General features: G+C 47.3%; 2 protein-coding genes across 3 annotated transcripts; one reads left to right on the forward strand and one right to left on the reverse strand.

Moving 5' to 3' along the window:
* Positions 4,891–7,169, forward strand: LOC8056408 (proliferating cell nuclear antigen). Its single transcript, XM_002452957.2, has 4 exons — positions 4,891–5,375; positions 5,468–5,620; positions 5,716–5,813; positions 6,666–7,169. Exons 1-4 carry the CDS (start codon positions 5,057–5,059, stop codon positions 6,885–6,887), a joined length of 792 nt encoding a protein of 263 aa, XP_002453002.1. The 5' UTR covers positions 4,891–5,056; the 3' UTR covers positions 6,888–7,169.
* On the reverse strand, positions 7,795–11,354 carry LOC8056409 (transcription factor PIF5). Of its 2 annotated transcripts, none has more exons than XM_021459735.1 (8): positions 10,781–11,354; positions 10,566–10,661; positions 10,388–10,453; positions 10,206–10,271; positions 9,129–9,446; positions 8,957–9,026; positions 8,731–8,872; positions 7,795–8,287 (listed from the first exon to the last, which is right to left on the reverse strand). In XM_021459735.1, the coding sequence occupies exons 1-8, from the start codon at positions 10,850–10,852 to the stop codon at positions 8,263–8,265; spliced, it is 855 nt and encodes a 284-aa protein (XP_021315410.1). In that variant the 5' UTR covers positions 10,853–11,354; the 3' UTR covers positions 7,795–8,262. The 2 variants fall into 2 exon arrangements, with proteins under 2 accessions (XP_021315410.1, XP_002454736.2); XM_002454691.2 differs by having other exon boundaries at positions 7,795–8,294; positions 10,781–11,350.

Genomic DNA, 14,696 nt, shown 5'->3' on the forward strand with positions numbered 1-14,696 from the left:
AAAGATAACATGCTATGCATATGTGAAGGCAACATGTGTGGGGGTATAAATCCCTATACCCTCATGGGCCTATATGGGCTGCACCATCAGAGGTGGCTCGGCCCACATGATGAAGACGTGCGGCGCACGACTGGTCGGCGTGCACCACAAGGCTACAAGATATTGTACCAAATAGGATACTTTGCTTGTAACTCTGTCTCTTCAGGATATATAAGGAGGGGCAGGGGTCCCCAAGAGGACAGATCATACACAGGTCATACACAACTCACATTATTCTCTCAACACAATCCAATACAATTAGACGCAGGACGTAGGTATTACGCCCACCCGGCGGCCGAACCTGGATAAAAAGCTTGTTCGTGTCTTGCGTCACCATCGAGTTCGTAGTTTGCGCACCGTCTACCGATAAACTACTACCGTGGGTACACCCCAAGGTAGACTGGCGACTATCTTTCGTCGACAGTGGCGCGCCAGGTAGGGGGTGGGGGTGTGCGTACAGCTCTCCCGACGAACAAGACGGCCATCATCCCCGACTTCGCGGCCATGGCGGACGACTTCACGTTCACCGTCAGCTTCAACAACTTCACCGCCATGACCACGGAGGAGGTGTAGATCCGATTTGCGCCAACCACTTCTTCATCGATGTCGGCGGCGGCTTCAACCACGCTGGCTACGACTCCGACTACTCCAGCAACGTCTCCGACCACGCCGACAACGTGTCACCCGCTTTCCTGCTACAAAGGGAGGCAGATCGACAACACCGACCTGCTCGGGCCATCGACCAAATTGTTTGGCCTACTTGCTCTGACCACCAGTCGCAATAATAATCGCCGCGAAGAACGACGCTATGACAACAGCGACCACCGTCATGACAAGTCGAAAAGCTCGAAGGCCGGACAATTTTGTCGTCACTGACTAGACTTTCTTTCAAAGATAAGTACACTTCTAATATTTTATTTATTTTTGGCATAATATTTTTTATTATTCTTCAAAACAACTTTTTTTAGTCGACTAGTTTTTTCTCCTACACGAGCTTTCCAGAGCCGGTACTGTCTCCGACTCCTCCCTACAGGTGCACGAGATCCGCCCTCTGCGTTCCGGGTGGTCGGCAGTCGCTCTCTGACGTGGCTGACAATCCTACGCGTGCCTAGGTTCCGCACCTCATGCTGATTGTTGGCTAGACCAGAGGTGGTATAAGCTCTAGGACGAATTAACTACTCGTGCTAATTTTATAACAAAAAATCTAAAACTTATCTCAGTACTGATTTTTTATCTAGAGTTTATTTATACATCATGTACTACCTATTCTCTATATTTGTTTTTCAGGAGTTTGGTCCAGTCGACAAGCTACGCTCGGGGACTCGTCGACTCTTCCCTACGCTGTGTCCGGAGACTGCTCCGACCACCGAGCACGTTTACGTTCCCAACCACGCTCGGGGACTTGTCGACTACTCTATACGCTGTGCTTGAAGACTGTGCCGACCACCGAGCACGTTTACGTTCCCAACCACGCTCGGGGACTTGTCTACCAGTCTCTACGCCGTGCTCGGGGACTGTGCCGACCACCGAGCACGTTTACGTTCCCAACCACGCTCGGGGACTTGTCTACCAGTCTCTACGCCGTGCTCGGGGACTGTGCCGACCACCGAGCACGTTTACGTTCCCAACCACGCTCGGGGACTGGCCGATTAGTCTCTATGTCGTGCTCGGGGACTGTGCTGACTACCGATCGTGCTCGGAGACTCATCAATCACTCCCTGCGCTGTGCTCGGGACTTGCTTCGATCACTCTCCGACCACAGCTCGGGGACTGCTTTTCTCAGTTACATATGAATTGGACTGGATAATTTTAATTTTTTAGACCTTGCTACAAGGCTCATACTTCGACTTCCAGCAAGCTCGGGGACTACATCGGTACGATGCATCTGGCGATGCATCTCAGTTTCAGAATTTCTTTGAGGACTTTTCTTTTGACCCTGGCACCACGTGCCTACGTCACCTACTACCAGGCTCGGGGACTAAGTGGGCACACTTCACCTTGCGGTGAATATGCTTGCTTTTTGAAAGGCTATACTTTTCAGAAAAGTAAAGTGGGCACACTTCACCAGGAAAGAAATCTTTTTTGGTTAAGAGCACCATGCATTCTTTGAACAACCTGCTTCTTCGATGTCAATGTTGATCAACTGTCTTTTGAGTCGGTCAAAATACCGTTGCAACTATTTGGGCGACTTTCCAGCTTATTGAAGACGTCAAGCCTCATTGATCGAAGAAGCTCAAGACGACATGTTACATCACAATACATGGTGCTCGGGGACTAGCTGTGGGGGTATAAATCCCTATACCCTCATGGGCCTATATGGGCTGCACCATCAGAGGTGGCTCGGCCCACAGGATGAAGACGTGCGGCGCACGACTGGTCGGCGTGCACCGCAAGGCTACAAGATATTGTACCAAATAGGATACTTTGCTTGTAACTCTGTCCCTTCAGGATATATAAGGAGGGGCAGGGGTCCCCAAGAGGACAGATCATACACAGGTCATACACAACTCACATTATTCTCTCAACACAATCCAATACAATCAGACGCAGGACGTAGGTATTACGCCCACCCGGCGGCCGAACCTGGATAAAAAGCTTGTTCGTGTCTTGCGTCACCATCGAGTTCGTAGTTTGCGCACCGTCTACCGATAAACTACTACCGTGGGTACACCCCAAGGTAGACTGCCGACTAGCTTTCGTCGACAGCATGTTGTGCTTTCGAATCAAAGATCAACAATACTCGCGGAGACAAGCACGGAGCGATAACGTTGACTTATAGGGCGGCGACAATGGAGGCCGGTACCTACCGACGGCGATCGGACCAGAGGATTATCCAAGAAATGACATGAAAACAGGTTCAAGGAGGAGAGATAGGGAGTTCTCTCGACTATATAAATTTTAGGTTGAGAAGGATATTTGACAACTTTTTATTTTAAAGAGCTATTTTACCAAACTGTTGGAGGAAACTTTTTTCTCTTTTCGCTAAAATATTAAGACAATAAGTTGTTTTACCAAACTCATGAAGATGCTCTATTGCCATTGATTTAGTAAAATAGTAACATGTTTTTTATATAAATTATTGTCCAAATGGAAGGAGTACCTAATGTAGACAATCAAGATTCAGTAAAACAATGTGGACGAGGATCGAGATCAATCAATTGATTTGGCGATTGCAATAGCACAAAAATGCATTTATTTTTATTTTTCGGAAAAATTTTAAAGTTATAATATAGGCTTATAGTATTTTGAATTTGATCAATCGTAGTCCTGTAAAGATATTAAAAAACCTAAGACGAATTATATTACTCCGAACAACATTTATTATTATTTCCTCGTACCGTGTTGCTTGGCATTCAAAGTTTGAAAACACGTCTGCATATTCAAAACTCAAATTGATCACCACACTATAAAAGAGCGAGTTTTTTTAAGAGAGCTCTCTCTCCATAATAACCGTTCGATTTAAGCAACATATTATATGAGCCCTCCATTATCCAAGATCTTACATATAAGATGTAAGACTCCTCTCAACCTAAGACTCAATCTCACATCATCTCGCATAGGACTCGATCTCATGTACGACTCTATCTCATGTACGACTTCTCTCAGCCTAAGACTCAATCTCACATCATCTCGCGTAGGACTCGATCTCACGTACGACTTCTAATTTAATAAATATAAGCAAATAGACTTATACTAATAAAAAATACATCGTACCAGATTGGACCAAAAATCTGTATTGTGCCTTCTGGTAGAAAAAAAATCTAATTTAAATTAACAAATAGACTAAGAAAAAATCTAATTTAAATTAACAAATAGACTAAGAAAAAATCTAATTTAAATTAACAAATAGACTAAGAAAATAGAAAATCCCTCAAATAAATCAAATTGATACCCAAACAGCCCCAACTATAATATGCACGTAGGTTGTCCGTACTTGGTTCTTGCCGGCGGCCCTCGATGTCGCAAGCCCCGTGCACAAGTCGCTCGCCGCCAGCAGCTCGCTGCGCAGCGGCCTATGCGGACGCGTTCGACACCATGTCCGGGGACCATGAGGTGTCCGCCTTCACCTACTGCTATTGCTCGCCTTTGCCGCCTCGCCGCTGCTCGACTAACACAAGCTCGTCTTTCTAGCCACGGCTAATATTCCTAATCTTGATCAAAGAGACCACAAACCGTCCAGTTGATCCTAATCACTGACGATAATTTCCTAGACTGTCTATAAATACTCAGTCAATCAAGTCTCAATTGTTCATGAAGAGCGTTGTGGCTTCATGAATCTTGGTACACATAACTACAAAATGAATTTATCGAATCATACATCGATCGATCACTTTATCATCAAATTAATAAAGCATAACTAGGTGAAGGTTAGTTTTTTCTATTCTTATCCAATCTTCGTTATATTGCTACTTCGTTAATGCTCTTTGCTAATATATATAAACACATATTTTTATCCATCTTCTAGACAATATTGATTTTATTGTCGCTTTTATTGATATATACATTAAGAAATAAGGAATGTCCTAACATAACATTAATTATGTAATGGTGTTTTTGATAAACACGTGCGTGTCGCACGTGCATATTTGCTAGTTGGAGGAAACGCACGAGCTAGTGCGCGCAGCAGAGATGGCGGGAAATGCCGGCGGGAAAGCAATGCGTCTCCCGCCTCAGTTCCCGGATCCCCCCGGCCTTTTTCCAAACCAGCCCGCCACCCGTGTTTCCTACCGACAAGTGGGGCCGATTCGGAAACCACGCGGACGGAGACCCCACCTGTCAGGTTAATCTTCCGGGGCAAGGAGCGGCCGGGCGCGAAAATGTTTCGCGGCAGCGGCGGTTCCCCAAATTTCTCCCTCCATTTTTCCGCTACGCGTCCCCAAACGCCTCCCTATTAATTCCCCCCGTTCCCCTCAAGTCCGTCCCGCCGCCGTTCTCCCCTCCCGCCCAGATCCCCGCTAGGGTTTCCCCGATCCCCCTCAGCCACCGGGCCGCCGCCGACGAGGAGACCGCCGCCACGATGTTGGAGCTGCGGCTTGTGCAGGGGAGCCTCCTCAAGAAGGTCCTGGAGGCGATCCGCGAGCTGGTCACCGACGCTAACTTCGACTGCTCCGGGACCGGGTTCTCGCTGCAGGCCATGGACTCGAGCCACGTCGCGCTCGTCGCGTTGCTCCTCCGCGCCGAGGGGTTCGAGCACTACCGCTGCGACCGCAACCTCTCCATGGGCATGAACCTCAACAACATGGCCAAGATGCTCCGCTGCGCCGGCAACGACGACATCATCACCATCAAGGCCGATGACGGCTCTGATACCGTCACCTTCATGTTCGAGTCGCCCAGTGAGTGGCCGTTCCTTCTTTTTTTTTTCTTTTGCGATTTCTTGTTGTTATGTTGACCCTGACCGTCGTGCTTCCCGTGTGGCAATGAACAGAGCAAGATAAGATTGCTGATTTTGAGATGAAGCTTATGGACATCGACAGTGAGCACCTTGGAATCCCGGATTCCGAGTACCAGGCCATCGTCCGCATGCCGTCTGCTGAGTTTATGAGGATCTGCAAGGACCTTAGCAGCATCGGGGATACTGGTACATAAGTTTTTCGTGTTCATTTTACTCTTGTTGGTTGTGTTGCGGAGTGTTTAGTCTTTGTTGATTGAGCAGTTGCCGTTGTCTTGTTGCAGTCGTAATCTCGGTGACTAAGGAGGGCGTGAAGTTCTCCACCTCTGGAGAAATTGGGAGCGCAAACATTGTTTGCAGGCAGAACCAAACTATTGACAAGGTACAACCTTCCCTGTTACCTCAAACCAGGACAATTTCCATTCTCTGAATTTTGGTGTGCAAAATGCAAGTGACATCAATAGCTTTGATTTTTTTAGATTTTACTACATACAGTGGTTAGCAAATGTACATTAATAGTCTTTCACCAAGGTTGTTTAGCCTATTTGCTTGTAGCTACCAAATTAGCATCTAACTTTGAATGGTGTACTTGTATTGTTCTTTAATTATTTTTAGCTACTATGCTAGATTGTTATTACTGTTCTGTGGTATCTGCACTGGTTCATTCTGTACAATTGGTTCACTGGTCTGGCTCACAAAATCAACCATTAGCATGTAAGTGAGAGTTGAGTACATTGAGACTAGCTTGTTGTCACCTCACTGAAGCAACAAGTGGTTATCTTCAATATAGATCTGTTGAAATCTAGTTAATTTTTTTAGCCTTTGTAACTTAGCACCTCTGTCCGTTTCTGGCTCTGCCCCCGAATTTTGTTGTCCTAAAACACTAGCTATCTGGTAATTTGTCTATTGCATAAGATGATAATTGGGAAAGCAAGCATGCCACTTCATTTGGTTGATTCAATTGGTTTTGATAGCACTGCTTGAATTAGGCTGTCTTATTGATTTTTATTATCTGCCTTAGGTATTTTGTTAATCAATCCTAGAAGTTGTTTACGATGCTAATTGCCATTGGTACCATAAGAGCAATCTCTTAAGTACCTGTAATGTAAACATTGCAACATTAGTGAGATGTTCTCAATGGATTAATTTATACTGCATTGTTTCAATTCAAAAAATACAGTAGCATATGCAAGATGACTGCCCTGGCTAATGGATACTGTTTTGTTGAATGCAGCCAGAAGAGGCTACCATTATAGAGATGCAAGAGCCGGTTTCCCTGACCTTTGCCCTGAGGTACATGAACTCCTTCACCAAGGCATCTTCATTGTCCGAGCAAGTGACTATCAGCCTGTCGTCTGAGCTACCAGTGGTGGTCGAGTACAAGATTGCTGAGATGGGTTACATTAGATTTTACCTGGCCCCCAAGATCGAGGAGGATGAGGAGATGAAGGCCTGATGGCTTGTAATGACATAATGCTCGTGTTGCCTACTTTTCATTGTTGTCCAACCATGGTTTGCTTAGCTAGTGTTTGCAAGCAAAAAGGGATGTTATGTGTTATCTAGGCCAGACTGCTTTAGCTACTTGTGTCTATTTGTGACTGCCCTCTGAATCCATGGATTTACAGTGAGCCTATTAGATTAGTGGGCTTATGCTTTGTTCATGTGGCTTCTATCTGCCCATTTCTACTCAGACATGAAGTTATATGTTGGGAGAGCATAACATGGCGATGGTTGTGAACTTGAACTGCACATGATAGGAACTAAGAAGCCTATCTTAAATCTTGATTGATAAGAAGCTAGGCATATCTACAGATCCATAGTTTGTCAGTCTTATCTTGATTTAAGAACAGCCTCTGAAAGAAATTGGCTACAGCTTAATAACTTGGTATATGTGCAGATGGTTTTCTGAAATGTTGCAAAACTGAGAGCCCTCTGGCACAAGATGACCAACATCGAACTTGGATGTTCTATAGACTAGCTGTAGTGGCAACTTATCCAGCATCGACAAAAATCGAATGCCTGACTGGCCGTTTGCATCATGGATTCAGCGTCATGGCTCCCGCCTTGCCGTGGAGCGCGTGCATGCCTCCCTATCTCTGGTTTCATTCAGTAGTGTTTTCCTTTGAATGCTAATCTGCTGAATCTGCTAGTCATTTAGCAGAGCGTGACTGCCTGGCGTGGTGTTGGCGTTTGCTTGTTTGTTCTTTTTTCTTTTTTTTTCTGTCAAAACGAGGCAATCCCCATTTCCGTTACAAAGGCAACGGAATTACGGAAATACAAGCTGTTTAAGACTTGTTCAGAGTAGCAAAAGAAAGCGCTAGAGGCAGTTAGGCTTTAACAGGGGTTAGAGATAGCTAAACTGAGACGGATAAAAGAGCAGTATACTGGCTGCATCAGGTTCAGAGACAACACCACAAATCATGCAGATTACAGAACAATGAATCTGCATCAGGCTGTGCCTGTGCCTGTGCCTTGCAAACCTCCAGGTTTCTTCTCAACTGAAACTGCCGAAAGCGTTGCGTATATCCATACTGTTCCTCAGATAGGATTACAGAAGTGGGATCATGAATGAGATCAGAAGATAGCCTTGCAATAAATCCACCCAATTACCACTGAAACCGCGGAAATGAGGTCAGTGTGGACGAATTTCATGCATGCTCTCTTTTTACAAGATTGTTTACCAAGCTGCTAACATTCAGATCGACTCTTGATCGTGTGAACTTGCTCCTAGTTCCTATTCCTACTCTTTGCCTTGGTCCCACCAAAACAAAGCATCCCAATGGGAAAAATCATTCAGGGCAACCCATCGTGTAGTTAGTTTGATCCTGCCCTCAGACTTCCCTCTGCGTCGCCACTCTGCAAGCTGACCATGATCAGAAAGCGAACAGGGGTCAACATGTGTGAGCTAATCTAGTGGCACCAGATTTCTTGAGGAATAATGTATTGTTGATTAGAGAGGAACCAAAATGATGCTGTAGTATACCCGACATGATGAATGCAGAAAATTACATCATCATCAGAATCAAGACCACTAAGTGGAACATAAGCTCATAGGAGCTCTTCAAATAGGGTATGCAATGCTTTTCTCAGAAGTATATTATAAGACCTCAGGGCAAAAGAAGACGATGCTATTGTAACCACATGAATGGAGCAGAGATGATCATTGTTCACTGCTGATTTCACAAAATGTTTAAAATCACAAGGGAAGCTATTACTAGCATTTTATTTTTCAAGTGAACCCTTTCATTTTAAACAGACAATTTACCCACCTCCTTTATGTGCCAGAAAGAAAAGCTTACCTATGCAAGTACGGCATAAACAGTACACTTTCAGTGTTTTTTGGCATCAAGTCCTGTGCTCTTTCTTTCCCGAGCGAACCTCTATCAAAAAGATCAGAATTCACCATGCGTGCTTCCTGCCTACCAGGCTTGGCCTCATGCCCTATTGAAGGAGTAAATTAAGGTTGAAGTCAAACATACTTATTGAATTGCCAACTATGGCTGTTCAAACTATACAATCTCTAACCTGGTAAAGATGTGGTTTCTTGAGCTGAAGTTAGTCGATGCTCTAACATCATGTCCTCCTTGAAGAGCATCTATATAGATGAGCAAGAAACAAGTGAAAGAAAAAAGAGAGGCATTACTACCTATTTGGGTTACAGATTCTAGACATAACATAACAAAAGATTACCATTTACCTCAGGAGGTAGAGCCAGCTGAAAGGATTGAAGGTTGGGCTGTGCTGGCTCTTGAAGGAACTGAGGCTCTACAGCGGTTGAACTACTAGGGACACTTTGTAATACAAGCGGGTTTTCATGCCGTTGATCATGATTTGGTAGATCAAATAAAAGACGAGCTACAGGAATTTGGTTTCCAGGTAGTACAACAGCGCCAGAATTTGATGCCTTGGCACCACTTTGGTTAAGTGCGGCACACATTTCTGAGGATGCCAGAGCCTCAGGTACTCCAGACAAGTTTCCTGGGGGCAGATACAGGCCATTCCTCATAGACAACATCTGTAAAAAAAAGTAGCAAACAAGCTGATATTGGGCTGAATAAACGGGGTATACATGAATCATGGCTGGAATGGATAAAGCATTTCAGAGATACTCTCTCCGTCCTAAATTATAAGCCATTCCAACTTTCTTAGAGAGTGAACAATTTCAAGTTTGATTAAAATTATAGAGAGAATTACAAAGATTTATGACAACAAATAGGTAATACTAATCTAATGATATTTATTTGGTATCATAAATGTTTATCATTTTGTTATATAAATTTGGTCAAAGTTGAGATGCTTTGACTCTCCAAGAAAGTTGGAATGATTTATAATTTGGGAGGGAGAGAGTACAATATACCATCCACCAAGGTGTATATACTCCAACATTGGATATAGAACTTTAAAGCATCTCTTAGAATCTTATACCTCCTGGATCCTGATACCTTTTTAGAGTTAAATATTACCTACTGATTACCGACTCTAGTTGCTAAGCAGACTATAAGCAATGTAAACTGTTTTTTTTCCCACAGGAGCCATCATTTTGGTACTTTTTAAGTGATTTTGGCATTAGCTGTTGCATGACTTGTTCTCATACGCATGTGTTTAGTATCTAAGTGCGTTCACAGTTTGACTGCTTCGCAGAACATTCAGTTACTTGACAAACGCAGTTACATAGTCTATTCATATCTGTTGGTTACTACCAGGCAGCCCAGCATATCCCAAACTATAGGTAATTAGTACTAGCAAACAAGCAGCGCGGTGTCAGTTTGGTCACCTGCACTTGGAGCTGAAGCTGCTTCAGGTACTCAATGGCATCATCGAGCATGGAGGCCTTGTCCGTCTGCACTTGCGAAACCATTCGCCAAAAGAAGCAGAAGCAAGATTAGCTCACAATTCCAAGGGAAACGCATAAACCGCAAGAATCAAGCAATATGATAGGAAAGGAGGAGAGCCGACCTTGCTCGAGTTGGGTATGAGGGTCTGCAGCGCCTTCATCTTCTCGTTGATCCTGCTCCTCCTCCTCTGCACCACTCTCATCGGCGGTCAGGACCATACCATAAGTTCTCACCTACCTAACCGTCCAGTCCAACGGCGGAGAGGAGCGAGGAGAGACAAGGACCGGTCACGCACCCACCTTCTCGGAGAGGTTGTGCACCTCGGCGGCGCGGCTCCTCTTGCCGCGCGGGCGCGCCGGCCTCGCGGGATCCGACTCCGACGACCCCAGCGCGTCCTGCAACCACCACCAAACAACCGAGCAAAGCCCGCGCAAGGACCAACACACCAATCAGAAGAAGCGAAAAGGTGGAATCTTGGGACGCGCGGGGAGGGAGAAGGAGACAGCCACGCCACCTCGCTCTCGTAGACGGTGGCCATGCTCTGGTGACGCATGACCAAATCCAGCTGCTGCTGCTGCGCGTCCATCGCCACCCACGCCAAGGCAGCTCAGCTCGGCGCTTGCCGTCGCAACCAAAGCACCCGCGACGAGAGGGTTTCTAGCAAGACGAGCCAGCCCAGGAGGACGCGAGGACGGAGGCGAAGAGTGGTCGCCGCTCTCCTCCGTCCCTGACACGCCTATGGTTTGAGCCCATGCCTCGCTGCCGTGAGCATGTCCACGCCAGCGACAGCAGCGCCTGCGCGCCTTCAGCTTTCTCTCTCGCCTTCTCTTCTCCCTCTGACCTCTCTCTCTCTCTCTCTCTCTCTCTCTCTTCGGCTCGGGCAGTCCGTTTGTCTGTTTCGGCTTTTCTCCGGCCCGAGAAAGCTGCCAGCGGACCGCAGAGCTTTTGAGACTCGCGTTGAAAGGGCCAGCCAGCGGCCAGGCTTTGGATCGGTTGCCGTTGCTGCCGGCGGGCCTGCGCTTCGCCGGTCCTCCCTCTCCTCCGGCCGCGTCGTCGTCCGTCGCATCGCATCCGGCGGGTGCATTTATGCTTGGCGACGGGACGGTTCGCTCGGCGCTTGCGCTGCTACATGCCCGTCATTTATGCCTGCCTTTAATGGCGTGGCGTGCCCAGTTCAGTGTTCATCAGCCTCCACAGTACTCCCAACACCAAAGACCAAACAGTACGCCCTGTCACTCGGAACAGTACTCGTAGTACCACCTCTACTGTTTACTACGGCAGCCTACAGCAGCGCTACTCCTAGAATGTGAACGCGAGGTACAGTATAGTATGCAGGATACTCCATGTACTGTATTATTGTAGGTAGTAAGGAGCACGTCATTTTACATATTAGGCCTTGTTTAGTTCCCGAAATTTTGGGCCGAATTGCAAAAAAATTTGCAATCTGGCCTTTTGGAAGTAAACGGCCCCGAAATATTTTGGGCCCATTTCGCAGCCCGAAACGGCGCCTCTGGCAGCCCAATTCCAGGGCGCGGTCGTTCTTTACCCGGGCGTCGCGTGAAACCCTAACCCTTCCGCACTCGCCCACCCGCCGCGCACACCGCCCGCCGCGACGCTCTCCTCTGTCGCGTTCCTTCCATCCGCCGCCGCGACGCTCTCCTCTCCCCCCGTTGCTTCCCTCCGCCGCCGCGAGGCTATCCTCTCCCTCCGCCGCGACGCTCTCCCCTCCCTGCTGCACACATCCACGCCCAAACATCCACGGCCGGCCGCGAGCGGTGTTATACGCGGCCACCCGCACGAACCCTAGCCCTGCCGCCGCCTTGCTCTCCTCCGTCGCGTCCGTGTTCCAGCAGTAGATCCACCCTTCCCGTGTACTCTCCTCGTCTGTTCCTTGCGAACCATGGCCGGGCATGGCAGCGGTGGCTTCGACGGCGACCATGGTCCCTTCAACCGGAGCCACAACAGTGGATCTGGGGCCGGCGGCGTGACGCGGGACTTCTGGGGCTCCTCCGGTCCAAGCCCCTTCGGCTCTGGCGCTGGTTCCAGCTCCTACCCGAACCCGCACCTAGGGTTCGACGGCCTGGACATCAACGCTGGCGAGGAATGGGCGCCAGAAGACGTGGAGCACTACGCCGAGCATCTCCGCGGCAGCAGGGACCTCATGCCGCCGCCCGTTCGAGCTCCGTCGGTCGGCGGTTCGCGGCGTCCGGTGTTCCGCCCGCCTCGGCAAGCGCCTTCAACTGAGCCTTCAGCCGAGGACGGCTTCGGCGGCCGACTGTCTCCTGACGGGGGCAGCAACCCCCGATCTGCACGCACGCCATCACGAGGCCGAGGACGCGGTCACCGCGCACACGCATCGGCCGGGAAGGTACAAAACACCCCGCCCCATCTTTGTAAATCTTGCATGTTGTATACTAGTATAGCTTGCTTTTTCTCTTGCTGTATTCATGACAGTGTCAACTGATGTACCAATAAATGACATGTTATTTGTTGAAATATTATTGCCTATCCCTTGCTATGCAGCACGGATACGGATACGCGTATCGGATATGCAAATTGAAATTGTGGAAGTGTAATCACTAATATTAGTTAGTACATACAATCGTATATGATACATCACCAGATCACCTTGTAGGTTTCTTAGTTTTCATAGGAGATTCAAGTTCAGCTACACTGGATGAATGCGCAATTAGTCAGGAACAAGATTGTCTGTTATGGTTGTGGGCTAGTGCATCCTATTCCTTATACACCCTGCAGCCGCCACCGTCATGGCTATGGGCACCCCTGTCCTGACGTCGTCATCTTCCCTGCATCTCTCCCCTTAACCCTATATCATTTTCGAGCCTCCTGCTGTCTACACTACTGCACTAGGCTGTCCCCTGCCCTGACACCCCTACTCACCTCCAGCTCTGCAGCGGTGGCTGTCTAGGTCCCCTTTACATCTCTGTATCTCTTTCTCTCTGCCCTTTACATCTCTGTATCTCTTTCTCTCCCATCTACCTCACACTCTTGTAGGTCTAGTAAACTTGCCATGTTCTTTCTATCTATCTATCCGTTTCCTTCTATAGACCATTGGTTCTTCAGATGCCATTCCTTGTTCGGCTGCTCCAGTTTGCAGATCCCAGGAAGAATCAGTTTGCTAGCTGCCATCACTTCCTTTGATATCTTCTGATTCGTAGACATTGTCCCATCTTATGATCTCTGCATCTGAGATTGAAGCTGGATCCATCTACCGAGCCATAGTATTTTATGCAACATCTGTAGCCTGCAACTGCACAAGGGAACGAGTGAAGCTGCCAGCATGATCTAGCTCTGAGTGATCACCCGAGAAGAACAATAGTTCGAGGTGGTCTCGCCTTCCTAGGTCATGCTGCGGCAGCCTGACTTCTTCCCGTCGTTGGGCATAGCAAAACGGTGGCTGTGTTGGCTTGGCAAAGCAGGTAGTACCAACAATTCCTACCTTCTCAGTACTGAACTGACGAGAATAAGCTCAAAACATTTCTTGCATGCTCTTTTCAGCATTTATACCATTATCCTTTTATACCTTTTTCTGTTGCTGTTATCTGCCGTGAAGCTTCCCATGTTTTGTGTTCCATCAATGAATTAGGACACATCTGTTCAACATATTACAGAATTCATTAATATAGTACAATGCTGCCGCCACAGTGCATGTTGAATTGTACTATAGGTTCCTTGATTCATGTTATATATAATTTCCACCGATCTGCACAGTGCATGTTGAATTTGCCCTCATAGTCTTCTGCAATTATGAGAATACGTTATTCATGTTATATATAATTTGTGCTCTCGGTTATCACGGTTTAGGTCCACAAGAGCAAAGCAAATTGGACAACCGATAACCTAACCAAGTACTGCGAGTGCTATGTTCTAGAGATGCAGTATGGGAATTGCCCTGGAGGCCAAATGAACAAATTTGGCTGGAAGGGGTTGAGCAGTAGATACTATGCTGCCACAGGTTTGCTGCACGATAGGGAACAATTGCAGGGCAAGCTGAGGACCCTAAAGAAGCTGTGGAGGTTCTGTAACCTTGCACGTACTTACACTGGAGTTAACATAGATGCTGACGGGTTTATCCAGGCTACAGACAAGTGGTGGAACGACAACGCTACGGTATGTGTCTCATGGACTATACATTGGAATTCACTTGTACATCTCCAAGAATATCTAACTGTTTCACTGCCTGCAGGAAACCGAGTTCATGAAGATTAGGTCAAATGGACTGCCTCCGTACTTAGATCAGCTCGACGAGATGTTTGCTGGCAACACAGTTGATGGCTCGTCATCGTACGTTCCAGCTGCTGGTCCAACAACCCAAGTGCATGAAGTTTCATCTGAAGAGGAAGGACAAGATGACGAGGACACCCGTACCCCAATGAGCCTTGGGACCAAAAGGACAGGAAGCACCAGCA

Source organism: Sorghum bicolor, chromosome 4 (assembly GCF_000003195.3).
Source record: "Sorghum bicolor cultivar BTx623 chromosome 4, Sorghum_bicolor_NCBIv3, whole genome shotgun sequence".
Lineage (NCBI taxonomy): Eukaryota > Viridiplantae > Streptophyta > Magnoliopsida > Poales > Poaceae > Sorghum > Sorghum bicolor.

What these genes read in the sequence shown, in the direction of transcription:
- LOC8056408 (XM_002452957.2), top strand. Translation starts at nt 5,057, where the DNA reads ATGTTGGAGCTGCGGCTTGTGCAGGGGAGCCTCCTCAAGAAGGTCCTG. An exon ending in CTTCATGTTCGAGTCGCCCA is followed by an intron (nt 5,376 to 5,467) that starts GTGAGTGGCCGT and finishes GGCAATGAACAG; the next exon opens with AGCAAGATAAGATTGCTGAT. An exon ending in AGAACCAAACTATTGACAAG is followed by an intron (nt 5,814 to 6,665) that starts GTACAACCTTCC and finishes TGTTGAATGCAG; the next exon opens with CCAGAAGAGGCTACCATTAT.
- LOC8056409 (XM_002454691.2), bottom strand. Translation starts at nt 10,852, where the DNA reads ATGGACGCGCAGCAGCAGCAGCTGGATTTGGTCATGCGTCACCAGAGC. An exon ending in AGCTGGCTCTACCTCCTGAG is followed by an intron (nt 9,027 to 9,128) that starts GTAAATGGTAAT and finishes TCATCTATATAG; the next exon opens with ATGCTCTTCAAGGAGGACAT. An exon ending in TTTATGCCGTACTTGCATAG is followed by an intron (nt 8,295 to 8,730) that starts GTAAGCTTTTCT and finishes GATCATGGTCAG; the next exon opens with CTTGCAGAGTGGCGACGCAG.